The sequence below is a fragment of the Diadema antillarum genome, unplaced genomic scaffold, assembly GCF_040938485.1.
Source record: "Diadema antillarum isolate AM-2024a unplaced genomic scaffold, OU_Dant_1.0 seq00000701_RagTag, whole genome shotgun sequence".
NCBI classification, from domain to species: domain Eukaryota; kingdom Metazoa; phylum Echinodermata; class Echinoidea; order Diadematoida; family Diadematidae; genus Diadema; species Diadema antillarum.
In genome coordinates, this window is record NW_027271606.1 from 680,887 (window position 1) to 698,316 (window position 17,430).

The following is a 17,430-nucleotide window of genomic DNA, read 5'->3' on the forward strand; positions in this document are numbered from 1 at the left end:
CAAGGAGGATCCTGGCTTCATTTCATACTGACGAAAAGAAGAGTGGTAAGTGTCACATTTGTTGTAAACTGTGTTGATGTTTTTCAAGAATGCTGTTTATTCCTCAGTCACCAATTAGAACAGCATCATCTGACTCCTCACATATTTTAGAAATACAACATTACAAGTGTCTGATCTATATATAATGGCCCGCATCTGCCACTGATATGGGTTGTGTGCAGTCAAATCTGTTTGCCCTGCAACTACAGTGTATACAGTACCAGTTGCTAACAGCCTGTCTTGCAGTTGCATCAGACTCCTTCAGGAGTTCCTTAATAGCTGCAGCTTTCTGTAGTGATCAGAACATATTTTTGATTAAACATCTTCCTCAAATCGTCCCAATTCCAATGATTGTATAATTTCCCTTCCACTGTTTAACTCGAAGAAAAGCTGCTGCTGAAGTGGAGGAAGGGACCTTTTGGAAGTGTTTGGAACAGAAAATTATGTTATGTACTTTGGTTTTTATCTGACTTCTGACTGCTTTTTCGCCTGCAAAATTGAAATCAGCCTTCATGCTGCTCGCATTTCCGAAAAAAATTTTGTGTTTATGAACATGTTATTAGTGCGAAGCCTCAATGCAATAGGAAACATTTCTTTTAATAAAAATGCAGATACAACACGAAAAATTGTAAAAGTAACACTTATCAGAATTTATAAGCGTTTTATGAGCTTGAAGCCATGCTGTTTGTATTGATCGACAGATGAATCCAGAGTACTAGGAATAGAAATGTTAAAGCATTTCCTTTTTCTTTTTTTTTTGTACCTGGCTGTTTTCTGTAAGTCATTGGGTGAAACTGCGCAAAAATATGACAAAATCCACTTCCATACAAATTACCACGGTCATATGCTGCTCATTGATAAACATGCCTTTGCCAAAAGTTTTGCAACAAAAGACACAAGTATCGACTAAACATGGATGCAAATCATCGCAGGTAAGGAAAAATATGTTTGAAAAAATCTGCTGAATGATTTAAGACCAATTTTTGTGTGGTTACACCTTAAGCACACTTTGAAAGCTATAGTCGAGATGATATGACAAGAACATCCTCTGAACGATTGTCCAAACTCATGAAACTTTTGTAGAGTAGCTTATGGATAATCATGAGCTTGATGACTTTCCCCCTCCCCCCCCCCTTGCCCCCCCCCCCCAAAAAAAAAAGAAAGAAAGAAAAGTATTGCAACATAGACACAAGTATAAGCAGTAAATATGAGGGCAAATTACACGATATAATACATTGAATATCATGCAATCATAAGAATCTTTTTAACGATTCCTACTACATAATTTGAGACTTTGCTGTTGTGTACCTATTGAGCACACTTTGGAAGCTAAGTTGAGATTTTTATGTTCTATTCGATGCTACTTACAGTTGTTTTCTGTTGTGAGGCTTTATCTCAAGAAAATGTGAGTTTAATGTAACACAATACTTTTGATCAATGCAAGAATATAAAACTGGGTGTAAGGATAATAATCATTAAGGTTGTGAATGGAATTCTAACAATTTTGCCCTTGAAATATTGGATGTAGAAATTACAGTACAATTAAGTTCTGTAGCTCGTATTCGTATAATATCTGAAATTATATTCAAGATAAAAATTTAAATAGATTTATGCGTAAATATAGCTATGCAAATTTTTAGTGAAATATATGTAATTATTCCTGAGTGGAACGTATTCTACATCAGTGATTCTCAGCAGTAAAATTAAGATCACAGACACCATCACTGGGTACCTTTTACAGATAGAGATATAAGCATGTAGAGGCATTATGGCGGCCAATTTGCATTTAATCAAATGCAAATATATGCAGAAAATGTATAAAGGGAAGCTTAAAAGTTACTGCTTATATCATAATTGTATTCCCTGACCTAAAAAACCATAGGTTTAGACACCAGAATCTATTTCTGCGGGTTTTATGTCCAGATATATAGCGACTTATTCCTGAGTGTACTACATTACTGATATACGAAGATACGGGCTTGCACAGACAATATGGCGGTCATTTTGTATGTAATTATATGCAAATATATGCAAAAACTATATAAAGGGATGCTTTAAAGTTGCTAAAGATAACATATTTGTATTCCTTGACCTAAAAACATAGGTTTAGACACTGGAATTTACTTTCTGTGGGTTATATATCCCGAGATATAGGCATAAATAGGTTGTATGGCGGCCATTTTGAATTTATGCAAATTAGACACTGATCCACCACTCGAATTTTAGGGAACTTTTAATATGTTATTTTAATAGCTATTCCGGGTCAAATGCAAGTGGAATCGTTTCTGTTGCAATTAGTTGTGGGTCATTTCATATTTTGACTGGACTAATAGCAGTGACCAGTATCACACAACTTTGAATGACTGTGTTATTTTAATGTATTTCTTTGTTTTGGCTACCACTGAAACAGGTCAAAATTCATAAAGTTAGTCTGTTTGACAAAACAAAGTCATTTAAAGTACTTTGTAGGCAATAAGGTGATGATGACATCCCCATAAGGCCAAGTAAAAATAGAAACCAGTTTCTCGTCCTCGCGCGCATCGATTTTGGCCGCCGCATCGATTTTTTTACTATTTACTATTTTCAAAATGGCGCTGAAAATACCAAGAAATTAATAATTCTCGTCCCAGCCCGCTCCCCGCCTGCATCGATTTTCAGTTGCCGCTTCGACTTTTTTGATATTTACTATTTTTTCGGCCGCCGAAACAAAAATCGACAATTCACCTACCAATCGTGATGTCTCATTTCTAATTACGCCTTGCGTCCTCTACTTAGCTGGAGTACAGCTGTAGCTTCTGTAGTGCGTATGTAATAACGCACGCATTTCACACTGCGAGCTCGGCAAGAAGGAATGACCCACAAAGCAGTCGAACTGTAGTTGGATGGGCGCGCGGGCGCGGCCTGGGCTGTGATGTACAGCGCACTCGGTATCGTCGTGAACGCGATAGCGGCAACATTTTTTGCGAACAATCGCTGATATTCCACGCATATTTCGCGCATTGCTCGTGTTTTTCCCCGTTTCTCATATTTTAAGCGGATGAATTGTACTGTACAAATGCTTGTGAGGATTGTATCGAGTTTGTATGTATACATTTTCATGTCAATTGTGACTATGTGCATGTGTGTGCAGTGTCGGAAGGTACGGTGCCAGTGCAGTGGCCGTGCCGGCCGCGTATATACGTATGTGTGTCTGTAACTGCTGTCAGGGTCCCCATCCCCCTGGTCTATCAGCTGTCTGCACACACGCATGAACACATTCGAATGTGTAGAGGCCCAAACACTCTGCTCTGTAACGTTGCATCTGACGGCGATGTATTGTTCTATTTTGAAGAGAAAATGAATGCGCTTTTCCAGCAAATGTAGAATTATTAAATAAGTGTATCTACAAAATAAATAACTTTTCCACGGACTCTGGTTTGTCTCGTCTTTCTGCGGGATACTTTTCTTTACGATGTAAATTCACGGACACGGCCGTGAGTCGTATCACCTGTAGTGCGATACAATCATTCATCATCCAAATGAGTGATTATCAAATGTCTTTTTAGAACATGAAACATCTTTAAACGTTTAATGCTATAATGCCATATCATTATCATTTTGACATCCATCTGCAATTGTACAAGCCAGTTTCCAGTTGAATGTGCTACAATTGTACTGTGAAGAAATGCAGATACATAGGCCCTACCAGCTGTGTGGACACAAAAAGTCACAAACACAAATGATAAATAAAGCAGTGTTTTGAATATCATGGAATTTATTTCAGTCGTACATTTGTTGATAGAATGTTTTATACCTGTTTCAATTAATAGCACAATACATCAGAATTGCAAGTACACTGGTATCAGAAATGCCATTACAACACTAAATACCAGTATTAAGATGGTCATTTTCCCTTGACATCTGTAGTGTACGTAGTGGAAAGAAAAAGCAAATGTATTTCTGCATGCATGAAGTTTCATTTCAAGTATGGTACATACTATTTGTTTGAAAATGCACAGAGTGCAGGCAAGACATACACTTGGGACCTGGTCTCTCATAACACAGCTACCAGAGTGATATTTCATTTCATAAATTGGATATAGAAAAGAGTAAAGCCCTCTCTCGTTACCTTTCTCAGAATTACCGGACGAGAAACACATATTACTTTCATTTTGACAATCCTCGAAAAAATAGTAAGATATCAAATAGTAAGGGCCTCCCTCATCGCCTTGCTCAAAAATCCCGGACGAGAAACTACTTTCTTTTTTTACTTGGCCTAATCAAGGATTACTGCCTGCATCTACAATTTGTATGTATCATCTTATGAAGAACTGATCAACACTGCAAGATTTTTTTTTTAAATCCCAAAGGGCATGATTTTCAAAAGTGTCCCTTTGAGAAGCTTTATAACCCTTGAATGTGTAATTTCCCATATGATGTAGGGGCAAATATCATCAAAAACACATTTATGATGTTAAAAAGTCAAAAGAGAATATGACCTCCACTATAGAGGATGCATGCAATGCACACAAGTCTATGGGAAGTATTCATCCCATACAAGCTCTGCTGGTTTATGTTGATCTATTGTGTCAGATCTCTTCCTCCCTCTCCCTTCTCCTTCCTACCCCCCCCCTTCCTCTACCCCCCCCCCCCCAACTCTGCTTGGCTACAATTTGTTTTCTTATTATGTTGTTGTGGTATTAGATCTTTGTACATAGCAGTCATCAGTATCACACAACTTTGAACGACTGCGTTATTTTTATGTACAATTGTATTTCTTTGTTTTGGCTACCACTGAAACAGGTCAAAATTCATAAAGTTAGTCTGTTTGACAAAACAAAGTCTTTTAAAGTACTTGTAGGCAATAAGGTGATGATGACATCCCCATAATCAAGGATTACTGCCTGCATCTATGTATTCATCTTAAGAAGAACTGATCAACACTGCAAGATTTTTTTTTAAACCCCAAAGGGCATGATTTTCAAAAGTGTCCTTTTGAGAAGCTTTATAACCCTTGAATGTGTAATTTCCCATATGATGTAGGGGCAAATATCATCAAAAACACATTTATGATGTTAAAAAGTCAAATGAGAAATATGACCTCCACTATAGGGCTCACACCCGTAAATACAAGGGAATATCCCAGACCCCTTCACAAATTCATACCAGTGGTACCAAAGATACCAAAATAAATGAAGAACAAAATTAATTAAAAATCAATGATGTAGTTTGGCAAAAAAACTGAATAGCTGTAGATATTGAGTATGAATTCCTCTACAAACTGCATTTTGGTTGGAAGATGAAAGCTTTTCTGATGGAATTTGAGGGGACTATATTTCATTGGGTATGTGTACAGAAACCGGTGATTTTTTGAGTGACAAGAACTTGTAGTCTGGCATTGCGGACCCCTGGACAGAATTTGGGCTGAAGAATCCACCCTGAAAATTTGATGGATGAAAGGGTATATCTCACTTATTCAGGTTGGTGAAGCTGAAACACCTCATTTCTCCCAGCTGTTTTACAGAATTTTTTGAAATGTGATTTTTAACATACATCCATATGGGGAAATATTTATGGGTGTGAGCCCTATAGAGGATGCATGCAATGCACACAAGTCTATGGGAAGTATTCATCCCATACAAGCTCTGCTGGTTTATGTTGATCTATTGCATCAGATCTCTTCCTCCCTCCTTCTCCTTCCTACCCCCCCTTCCTCCTCTACCCCTCTCCTCTACCCCTCTCCACTACCCCCCCCCCCCCCAAACTCTGCTTGGCTACAATTTGTTTTCTTATTATGTTGTTGTGGTATTAGATCTTTGTACAGCAGTCATCAGTATCACACAACTTTGAATGCATGACTGTGCTATTTTTATGTATTTCTTTGTTTTGGCTACCACTGAAACAGGTCAAAATTCATAAAGTGAGTCTGTTTGACAAAACAAAGTCTTTTAAAGTACTTTGTAGGCAATAAGGTGACGATGACATCCCATAATCAAGGATTATACGGCCTGCATCTATGTATTCATCTTATGAAGAACTGATCAACACTGCAAGATCTTTTTTTTTTAAAATCCCAAAGGGCATGATTTTCAAGTGTCCCTTTGAGAAACTTTATAACCCTTGAATGTGTAATTTCCCACATGATGTAGGGGCAGGAAAGAGTTCCTTATACCCCCCCCCCCCCCCCACTAAATTACTAATTTTTTACTACTATAAACTAAATAAAGGTTTATATGCAATTTATGGGAAGACTTCCTTTTGAGACATAACCCTAGCATAACCTGTATTTAGTTTACTGATTAGTAAAAAAAAATAGTATTAGTAATTTAGGCCCCTATTCATTTTGTGCAAATTAGTGGGGGGGGGGGGGGGGGGCATAAGGAACTCTTTCCTGGGGGCAAATGTCATCAAAAACACATTTATAATGTTAAAAAGTCAAATGAGAAATATGACCTCCACTATAGGGCTGACACTCGTAAATACAATGGAAAATCCTAGACCCTTTCACAAATTCGTAGTGGTACCAAGGTCTGCAGATCTATACCAAAATAAATGAAGGAAAAAGTTAATTAAAAATCAATGATGTAGTTTGGCAAAAAAATGAATAGCTGTAACAGTTAGATATTGAGTATGAATTTCTCTACAAACTGCATTTTGGTTGGAAGATGAAAGCTTTTCTGATGGAATTTGAGGGGACTATATTTCATTGGGTACGTGTACGGAAAATAGGTTTAAGGTGATTCTTTGAGTGACAAGAACTTGTAGTCTGGCTTTGCGGACCCCAGGACGGAATTTGGGCTGAAGAATCCACCCTGAAAATTTGATGGATGAAAGGGTTTCTCACTTATTCAGGTTGGTGAAGCTCAAACACCTCATTTCTCCCAGCTATTTTACAGAATTTTTTGAAATTTGAATTTTAACACACATCCCTATGGGGAAATATTTATGGGTGTGAGCCCTATACAGGCCGGGTATATGGGGCTCCGCGGCTCGCGACTGGGAACCGGCGTACTAGATACCCGTTTGCGTGCGAAATCGCGAGGGTACACCCTCTTCTTATTACGAGCGTAGCTTTGGTTTAGACTATCGGCTAAGGCCGTGTCAGAACTTGATACTGAGTACCGGTAACTTTTGATAATAACTGGATATCGAAAGACGTATAGGCACTTTGTATATCTATTCTACTTCGTAATGCGACCCCGTTCTTGTGTTATAGCTAGATCTTACTGCACGCACTACCGACATGTTGTAGGGAAACACGGGCACGGTCGATTTCATTCGTTCGTACGTGTACGCCAGTGCTGATGCGGACTATCGTCAGTAACACGACTAGACTTCGCATCCATGCAGTTTTACAGATCATTTGACAACACACACTGCAGTCCTGTGCAACTCTCGCGATCTCGAGCGACTTCAAAATTAGAAATCTTTTATTACCGTATTTGATCCCCTTGTACTATTACGTACGCGAGTCTATTAGTATGGAAGGACTCCTGCGATTCTTCCCAACGTTACATGTAATAGTTATACATTCCAACTCACCTTCGAAAGCGTCTAAAAGTATTCCGAGATTCCATCGCCGCAGTTTGTCCCGCACAAACGCGTCAGCCATTTTCACGGGGTATCAAGCATAACAAGTACACGTACCCGTATACATTGTACAGTTGACACACATTGCGAATCTCAGAGCCAAGCACGAATCTTTGCACAGGAGTACACGCGGCATATAGGCGGTCTAATATGGAGAGAGTGCGTAGCTGTTCCATTGAAACTCCGGACATGCATGGAGCTCGGAAAGGAGCTCCATGCTCCGGATTTAGGGTACCGTAGTACATGCTCATGCTGATCCAAGCGTTGTGTGATTGGTGGACCGCTCGCTCCGGCTGCCGCTCCATAGATACTGACTCGACATGACTATAATTATTGTTGCTGCTGTTGTTGTTGCGTTTGAGGCGCCTCATTTTGCGCCTTTTTCAGATTTTCAGGCCCCGTCGTGACCTAGTACCTGAATGTAAGAACGACCCAAGTCCAATTTTTGGCCAAATACAGTTTGACATCAGAAATTGTAGCTTATGCATGGACTCATCTTGTGTATAAATGATAAATCCTAATTACCACCGGAAGTGCCTGAAATTAATGAGTTAAATCTTATAGAGCAAATATCCTATGAATGTTGAAGAATGAAGGACTTGGGTCATTCTTACATTCATATCATAGCGCCCTCCCTCATCCTTCTCTCATCTCTATACCAGAATATCATAGTATGATTCAAAGTACAACCCAAGTCCATATGATTCAAAGAACGGCCCAAGTCCATCACACAAAATGGCCTATTTATTATAGCTTTCCACAATTAATGTATGTTAACTAAATTGTCATAGTAATATTATGTTTGTATATACAATGTTATGCCTTCCCATCACAGTTAAAAACAATATTATTGGGCATATAAAAAAGATATGAAGTTTTTAAAAGTTTACTCGAAATGGTCTTCCATGGACTTGGGTCGTTCTTATATTCAGATACTCAATTTAGCTCGATTGGTATCGACCTACTGTATTCGATTCGTGCAGGCCTACATTGGTTTTGGCTCATACATTATAGGGCTGTGGATGTTCTGGATGTGCAAAGAATGATTGGGCGAATGAATCATAAAAAGATCATAAAAAAAATAAAAAATATGATAGGCCTACTGAAGAAAAAAATTGGTAAGGGTCCGGTCTCCTCACGACGGTTTACAGTAGATTTGTAATTATACCTCCCTAATTCATGATCTCTTTCAGAATGCTTGTTCGCGTTCTTTTATCATAATACTAGTATCTTATGAATACTCGTAAAGGGGGCCCCTGCGGAGCCGGGATTTGTAAAAACGCAGGGATTCGTAAAAACGTCTAGCCGGGAAACGTAAAAGCGTTCAATTTTGGCGGGAATTGTAAGAACGCTGCCGTGAAATGTAAAAATCATGTACTTCAACGTAATTACGTAGGCCTACCGATGGTACTATAGATAATCACGATTTCTAACAAAATTGCGAATATGAACATTTAGGCCTACTGTTATAACCTTCTTGTAAACTCCAAAACGGATTTTCATCAAACTTGGCAGATGACATCTTCATAATGGTGATAATTATGATCTTAATTTGTCCCCCATCCAGAATCATGATCTTACTTTGTCCCCCCCAACCATCGTCTGAGGGGGGGGGGGGGGGGGGGGGAGTTGACGCCTCAGAGACCTATAAAAGTTTCATGTTTGGTTATGGCGGATCCAGGGGCCCTAATTGGGCGGGGGAGCGGGGAGAAGGGGAATAATGTTTTCAGCATCTTCTTGGAAAAATCTGTGAAGGGTTCACCGCCCAAATGTGGCAATAAAATAGCATCTTTCTGGTGATATGATCTGATTCAAGTTCAACCCCCGGCCCCCAGCCGAAGGAGGGATTGTAAGTCTCTGAGTATAGGGCCTATACAATCATCAGGGGGCCTCTGAGTATCTATACTCACAGTCTGTTATGGCAGGCGCGCGCCAGAAGCAGTTTTGGATTGGGGGCAAATATTGGAGGGGGCTCACTATATAGACCATACATATGTTACACATACAAACAAACACACACACACACACACACACACACACACATATACATATATATATATATATATATATATATATGTACACAATGGCGTACCGTGGGTCGAGACATGGGGGGGGGGGGGCACCTTGTGGAAAAGTAATTTTAAGGGTGTGTATGCTTGTACGTGTGTGAGTGCGCTGTCAGTCTGCAAACTTAATGGGACTACAATACATAACGGAATGTAATAATATTCCACAGCGCAGTCATTGAGCAACATTGTAAATTTTCCTTACATGGATTATGGAATGACGGTGTGAAACGACAAGCACTGTCAGCAACATCAGGAGAAATGCATAACAATAAAATGCGAGCGAGCGGAGCGAGTGAGCTTGAAAATTTTGACATTTTTACAGTCCCCAAACTGCCGTTTGTAGATATATCTTTCGCTTTGGAAATTAAGGGGGGCGCACCTGCTGGCAATTACTGGCAGCAACATTAGGAGACTGGCATAACGATTCAATGCGAGCCGGAGCGAAGCGAGCGAGCTTAAAAATTTTGACATTCTACAGTCCAAAATCTGCCGTTTGTAGCTATGTTTTTCGCTTTGGAAATTAAGAGGGAGGCGCACCGGGCTCAATTGCTGGCAATTACTGGCAGCAACGTTAGGAAAATGGCATAACGATTAAATGCGAGCGAGCAAAGCGAGCGAGCTTGAAAATTTTGACATTTTACAGTCCCTAAACTGCCGTTTGTAGCTATATTTCTTTTTTTTTGTTTGGAAATTAAGGGGGGAGGGGAGGGGCGTCCCAGGCGCAACTGCTGGCAATTCTGGCAGTAACATTCTCTTTTACAATGGCATAACGATTAAATGCGAGCGAGCTTGAAAATTTTGACATTTTACAATATAAAAACTGCCGTTTATGGCTATATATATTTTTTTTTCGCTTTGGAAATTAAGGGGGGAACGCACCGGGCGATTGAATGCGATCGAGCTTGAAAATTTTGACATTTTACAGTCCAAAAACTGCCGTTTGTAGCTATATTTTTTTCGCTTTGGAAATTAAGAAGGGGGGCGGTGCGGGAGGGGGTTAAAACTATTTTCCGGGAGCGCTACCTACGTCAGGTGTCAACGTTAGTAACAACTATACTATAGCGGTGGAAGAGGGACGGATGGAAGATTTTTCTTTTTTTCAAAGGGGGGGGGGGGGGGGGGGCACACGTATAAAAATTACAAAACAAAGAAGAATTTAAAAAAAGTTGCTTCAAAAGAAGGGTTGGCATGGGCCAGTTGTGCCCGCCTTTAAATCCGCCAGTGCTTAAAAGCTAACACTTTACACGATTTTCCATAGCCAAAGGCCTCTAAAAACTGCAACGGTTACCGTTGAATGCGGTTGAGATAATCTGCTCACACGCAACGAAAAATGAATGTCTAAACATTTATGAGAGTTAGAATTATAGTCTTAGCTGATAAATTTCCCTATTTGTATTATATATATATATATATATATATATATATATATATTATTTTGTTTATTTTCATATACACTCAGCAAAAAAAGAAAGTAAACACTTTTTCGAGGTCAACATTTTCATAGAAGATTTTTTTTATGAAAATCAATGTATTATATACCATACTAAAGGTAATTCAATTGGCTATCAAGCTCACAGGGTAATTAAAAAGAAAACTTAATGCATGAGTGAGCACATTCATTTTTTTCCTCTAAGGCGCAAAATCAAAAATTGCAAAAATTGACATGTTTTTTTTTCATTTGCAAATGCCCTTCACGATAACATTGTCAACAAAAGACCACTTTAAAGACAAAGAGAGACATGAATGAAATAGCAAAAATAAGTTTTTGTTCTCTTTATCTCTTCATTACCTCTAAAAAAAAGTGGGAAACTAAAGGGGAAAAATAAGAATTTTCTGTCAAGTCAAACTTCAAATGACATAGGGAATAAAAAGCATAAAGATGGTTGAATGAGCAGAATTTCTTTATTTATTTCTTTTAAACTAGTGATTTAAACTCTTTGTGACAATTTCAAGAACCAAACATTTACAAGTTCCTAATATGAAAAAAAACCCCTCAAATTTGTTCCATTTTTTTAAAGTATTACTTCTTCTTTTATCTCATTTGAATTTAGACTTGACATAAGATGCTTTATTTTCCTCCATTACTTTTCGCCTTCATTGGTCTTTTAGGCTTTAAAGATATCATAGATATCATAGATATCAAAAATGCGTTTTGCCCCCCCCCCCCCCCCCCCCCACCTCCGGCGCCTATGTGTTATGGAATAAATGTTTATCGTTTGTGTGTGTTATGGAATAAATGTTTATGGAATTGTTTATCGTCTTAGTCAATCCAAAAGAGATAAATGCTAAGTATAATTAGTGCTATCCAGAGGGGAAGAAGAAAATATTTTCACATTTTTAGCATCATAAAGAATCTTTGACGGATTTTAACGAAACTAATTGGCAATATAACTTTTTTTTTTGGTGATATCCCCGATAGCAGAGACATGTCAGAACGACGTCTATTTCATGTCAGCGCTGTCGTCAGAAGACGTCGTAAACTGTCGACAAAATTACGTCATCTTGCTCAAATTGAAAATGTAAATAAGACGTCATTTAGACATCAGAAAGACGTCTAATATGTTGTCTTAACGACGTAAATAAACAAAGATAATGGACGTCATTTAAACGTCTTATGTGTGTAGTGAAATGTCATGTGCGATATGAATATCTGTTTGTTTGTTTGTTTGTTTTTTCTATATACTGCGTTTAATTAACGTGAGTTGCTGTGCATATTTCCTGGGCGAATATGGAGGAACGGCGGACGAATGCAAGTGCGGTTATTATCTATCATTTTATATCACTCAATGCCAGAATGCGTGTAGTGAAATGTCATGTGCGATATGAATATCTGTTTGTTTGTTTGGGTTTTTTTTTCTACTGCGTTTAACTAACGTGAGTTGCTGTGCAGATTTCCTGGGCAAATTTGGAGGAACGGCGGACCATGAGAAACCAACACATCAGCGCCGAGTTATAACTTTCGAAGCGGCGGATGCTTATAACGAAATTTGGTAATACGAGTTATATTTTGTTAATTCAATTCAATCATAGTTTATTTCCAATCAACGAAAATCTAAACATAGTACAAAGTATATGTAATGAAATGATATTGTAAACATTTGCAAAAGATTCATGTAGGTTGATATCCGAGATAAATTATATAACAACATATATTTATATATGTACAATAATTAGGAGGAACAATGCACTATTATACTTCGTGGGCGTGCGGATATTTTGTTAATGGAATTGATTTATACATCAATTTTGTATAGAGAGAGTATTGCACAACAGGTAATGAGATACAGTATGTACTTGTATAGCGAATAAAAATGGCAAGATGGAGACGAGCGGACAAGGAAGTAAAAATGTTAAAGTGAGTGAAAATTTTCAATGTACCGAAGCATGAGAACTACAAATAAAGATTGTGATATCGACACAACACCAAGTGGAAATGCATATGAGTTATCATACGAAATCCGTAAATCATTTTTTAAAAAAGGATAGAAAAGGGAAATACATTCGAATAGTGGGAAAAAAGAGACGAAATATTTGATATAAAATTAAAGGGAAAACCTTAAAAATTATTGCCGGTTATACATATAAAAATTTAAATACCATTCAAAACGTGTGAATGTGTTTCCCACAGTTAATGAAAGGGGAAAATAACCGATTGAGGTGGCATAGAATATGACAGATGACATCACAAATGCATACAGAATCATACCATAAAACAACAAAAAAAGAAGTAAAATACACCAAAAATACTTCATATTATATCATATCACACATACAAATGTCTTCCCTTGACCACGTTGACTTTAGAAACATCCAACTATTTCAGTCCTTCAAAACCTCACTCAAACATTGTTATTTATGCAACCATCTCTTCGAATTATACATAAAAAACTCAATATCTAAATAACCCTACACTTTAACCCTCTCAATGTCATCCACAGACGGTGCCCTACCAACCCCAACACACACACACAAAAATACATATCAAATACATTAAAATCATAATTTCTTTCTGCAATTTCATATTATTTCACATATCACTGTCATAGTTTGCTATAACAACTCAAACTCCAGATGATCTCTTCCTCGGACTTTCCCTTTGGGAGCGCTATTCATTACAAATCACACAAAAATAAGAAGAAAATGCATTAGAGCCATTATATTTGACAGACACCACAGGCAAAACTCCCATTATAATTCAAATTTATACATTTAAAGAATATTTTTTAAACATTTCTTCACATGATTATATCAATTATTCAATACCTGTGGTTTTTTTTTTTAAAGAAGCAATGAAAAAAAAATCCGAGTCATTCACAAACATAACTACTTCACACTGTCCAGCAGCAAAATTATTACAGCCAAAAAGCCCAGTTTTATCTAAAACCATTATACGTGAACTGAAACCGGTCTGATGTGTATTATGTCATTTTTTAAAATATATTTAAGGGCATGCTTATCCTATCAGTGTCCTTTTATTTTTTTATGATTCTAACGTAAAGCAACCGTATCAGCCTTCGAGCTGCTAGATTGTTATTTTATCTTTTTTAATACTTGCACAATAAACCATATTGAATCAATTTTCCTTCTTTGAATTATGTAAATTGTAATCTGTTTACTGATATTTTATGTGATATTACTGAAAAGAATATTGATTCATGTATGAAATTGTGTTGGAAGAAAAATAAATCAAACAATCAAACAAACACAAAGCGGATTGTCATTCCATTTGTCATCCGCTCAAGATTTTGAACGTGTCCAAAATCAAAATTTGGCTCCGGCGGATCTCTGCGAATTTCTACGAACAGCTAGCGGATACAGCCAACGTCAAGCGGGTCACGAACGACGAGCAACGGATGTGAGCGTATCTCCAAATTTTCGGATCCGTTGGGCATTCGTCTGTTACGGTCTTGAAGTGTGGTGGACACACGACAAGCAGTTTGACGCCGTATCGACCTTTATCTCCACAAGCCAGCTAGCGCACTCATTCTTCCCAGATGTAATTTCCCCCTGGAACGACCTCCCGTGTCTTCAAAACTAAACTAAAAAACTCAAAGCTCTCATAATTAAAGCAAAATAAACTTGTGCTACCACTCTCGTCAGCCCTGATTTACCCTTCCTAGCGGAGGTCTTCGGGGATAACTACTACAAGGTACAAGGTACAAGGTACAAGGCAGAAAGAGCAAGTAGCAGAATGAAGGAGAGAGAAAAGAAGCAGAGGAATTAAAGAAAGGATATTTAGAGATCACGATGATATAGGATTCATAAGATAATGATAATGTCTCCCAAATTGTTCGTTGTAAATCCGATATCTCAAACTCAATGATATATTGTCAAATATCTCTTTTTTTGGTAATGCTGCCACCAAATTTGTTCAGGTAATCCACTTGAGCCCTGCAAACAAATTTCTTGTCCCCAAATCGAGGGGTGGTGAGAGATAAGGAGGGAGGGGGGGGGGGGGGAGAGTAACTCGAGTGTAACTTCTAGCTACAAGAGAAATCGAACTTGAAACAGATTGTGAAATTCTCTGGTGTAAATTAAATATGGCGGGATCTAAGACTCTTCATATAGCTGCGTACTACAGGCCTCATGAAAATGACGAAGTGAATCTTGCAGAGCTTCAACGATCCCTGTGTAAATTGAATCGCGATCATATGGTAGTCATAGGAGGTGATTTTAACCTACCTAGATGGGATTGGGAAACCAGACAGGTGAAAGCATGTCATCACCCAGCGCTTCATCATGCTTTTGGTTCTGTGCTTGATGACCATGGGTTAACGCAGGTAGTTACGGAAACAACCAGGAAAGAAAACGTCCTTGATCTATTCCTAGTAAATAATCCAACGTTAGTCACTGATGTCTCAGTTGTACCAGGCATTTCAGATCATGATTGCCCAATTCTCACGATTGCTGGTTGTCCAACTCGCCAGAAGCTAGTAAGAAGGAAAATCAACATCTACAGCAAAGCGGATTGGGAGAAATTTGCTGATTTCATGCAAGATGTAGGCAAGGAAATTGAAGATAAGCTTGACTTTTGCTCAGTGAATGAGGCATGGGTTATATTCAAGAATGGAATAGAGAAGGGAATGACAGAGTTTGTTCCACATAAGATGACATCCAAAAAGAATGACATACCTTGGATTTCAAACAAGATTAAAAGGTTGATCAAAAGGAAAGATAGGTTGAACAAAAAAAAAGTCGGAACATGAAATTGAGAAACCACGGGATAGTCCCTTTTCAATTGCAGGAAGAGTTGAAAGCAGTTAAGAAATCGCTGCAACAGGAGCTAAGGAGGGCTTATTGGAATTATGTGGAATCTCTTTTTTCTATCGATGAAGATACCACAAAATTTGAGAGTATGAAGAGATTTTGGGGCTTCATCAAACACAACAGGACTGATAATACAGGTATAAGAGAACTGAAAAGTGATGGTATTACGATCACCGATCCGATTGCACAAGCTGAAGCATTGAACCAACCATTCAAAAGTGTTTTCACCAAGGAAACTCCCATACCGAATGACTTACTACCGGAAACGTCAGACTTTGAAGAAATGGAGGATATTTTGTTTACATCAAAGGGTGTAGAGAAGTTGCTTTATGGTTTGAAGATATACAAGGCCCCTGGACCGGATGGTATAACTCCACGAGTCTTGAAGCAGCTGGCAAAAATTCTGGCTCCAATTCTTTGCAATATATTCCGGTTGTCATATGAATTAAGTGAAATACCAAATGATTGGCGTGAAGCAAATGTTGTACCAGTCTACAAGAAAGGTAATCGATCTACTCCTGTAAACTACCGCCCCATTTCGCTGACATGTATTTGCTGTAAACTAATGGAACACGTTTTAGCCAGCAAAATTATGAAGCACGGGGACGAAAATAACATCATTTTTCCCCCTGCAATATGGCTTTAATTCCGTAAGAACATGTCATGTGAACAACAATTACTTGGTTTCACAAGTGATTTACACAGGAACTTGGATGCAGGGCGTCAAACGGATGTTATAATCATGGATTTCTCAAAAGCTTTTGACAAGGTTGGACATGAGCGGCTTTTACGTAAACTGGACTACTACGGTATCACGGGGAAAAATCTGGCAGAAATGGATTCAAAGTTTTCTCAATGGAAGAAGTCAGAGGGTCGTTTTGGATGGTATTAAATCTTCTCCAGTAGCGGTAGGATCTGGAGTGCCTCAGGGGTCGGTTCTTGGGCCTTGCCTCTTTCTGCTGTACATCAATGACTTGCCTGATGGTCTCGCGTCAAAGGTTCGCCTTTTTGCTGATGATGCAATTTCTTACATGACCATCGACAATCAACATCATACGCAAAATCTTCAAGAGGACCTAAACAAAATTGGTGACTGGGCGAAAAAATGGATGATGGATTTAATTGAACACAGATAAGTGTAAGGTTTTGACAATATCCAGGAAAAGAAGTAAGGTGCAACACCTATATCATCTGAATGGCGCCCCTCTTGAATCTGTTGAATCTGTGAAGTACTTGGGTGTAACCATCACTTCTGATTTGAAGTGGGCCCAATACATCAACAATACTGTCAATAAAGCCAATAACGTGCTTGCATTTCTAAAACGCAATCTTCGCATTGAATCTTCTGATGTTAAAGCCACAGCTTACAAAACGTTGGTTCGACCAATTGTTGAGTATGCTTCCACAGTTTGGGACCCATCTACCAAGAACGTAATCCACCAAGTGGAAATGGTCCAGAGAAGAGCTGCGCGATTCACTTTTAATC

At 38.3% G+C, this 17,430-nt stretch overlaps 1 protein-coding gene across 2 annotated transcripts in view; it reads right to left on the minus strand.

Annotated features, from left to right (window-relative positions):
- Positions 1-7,760, minus strand: part of LOC139737726 (uncharacterized) — a 54,014-nt gene extending 46,254 nt beyond the window's left edge. The window contains exon 1 of one of the 2 annotated variants that reach the window (XM_071648403.1): positions 7,561-7,760. In XM_071648403.1, the coding sequence (XP_071504504.1) occupies positions 7,561-7,630 (70 nt within the window). In that variant the 5' untranslated portion in view covers positions 7,631-7,760. The remainder of the gene's footprint in view (positions 1-7,560) is intronic. The other variant, XM_071648404.1, reaches the window with a different exon arrangement.
- Positions 7,761-17,430: the final 9,670 nt, after the last annotated feature.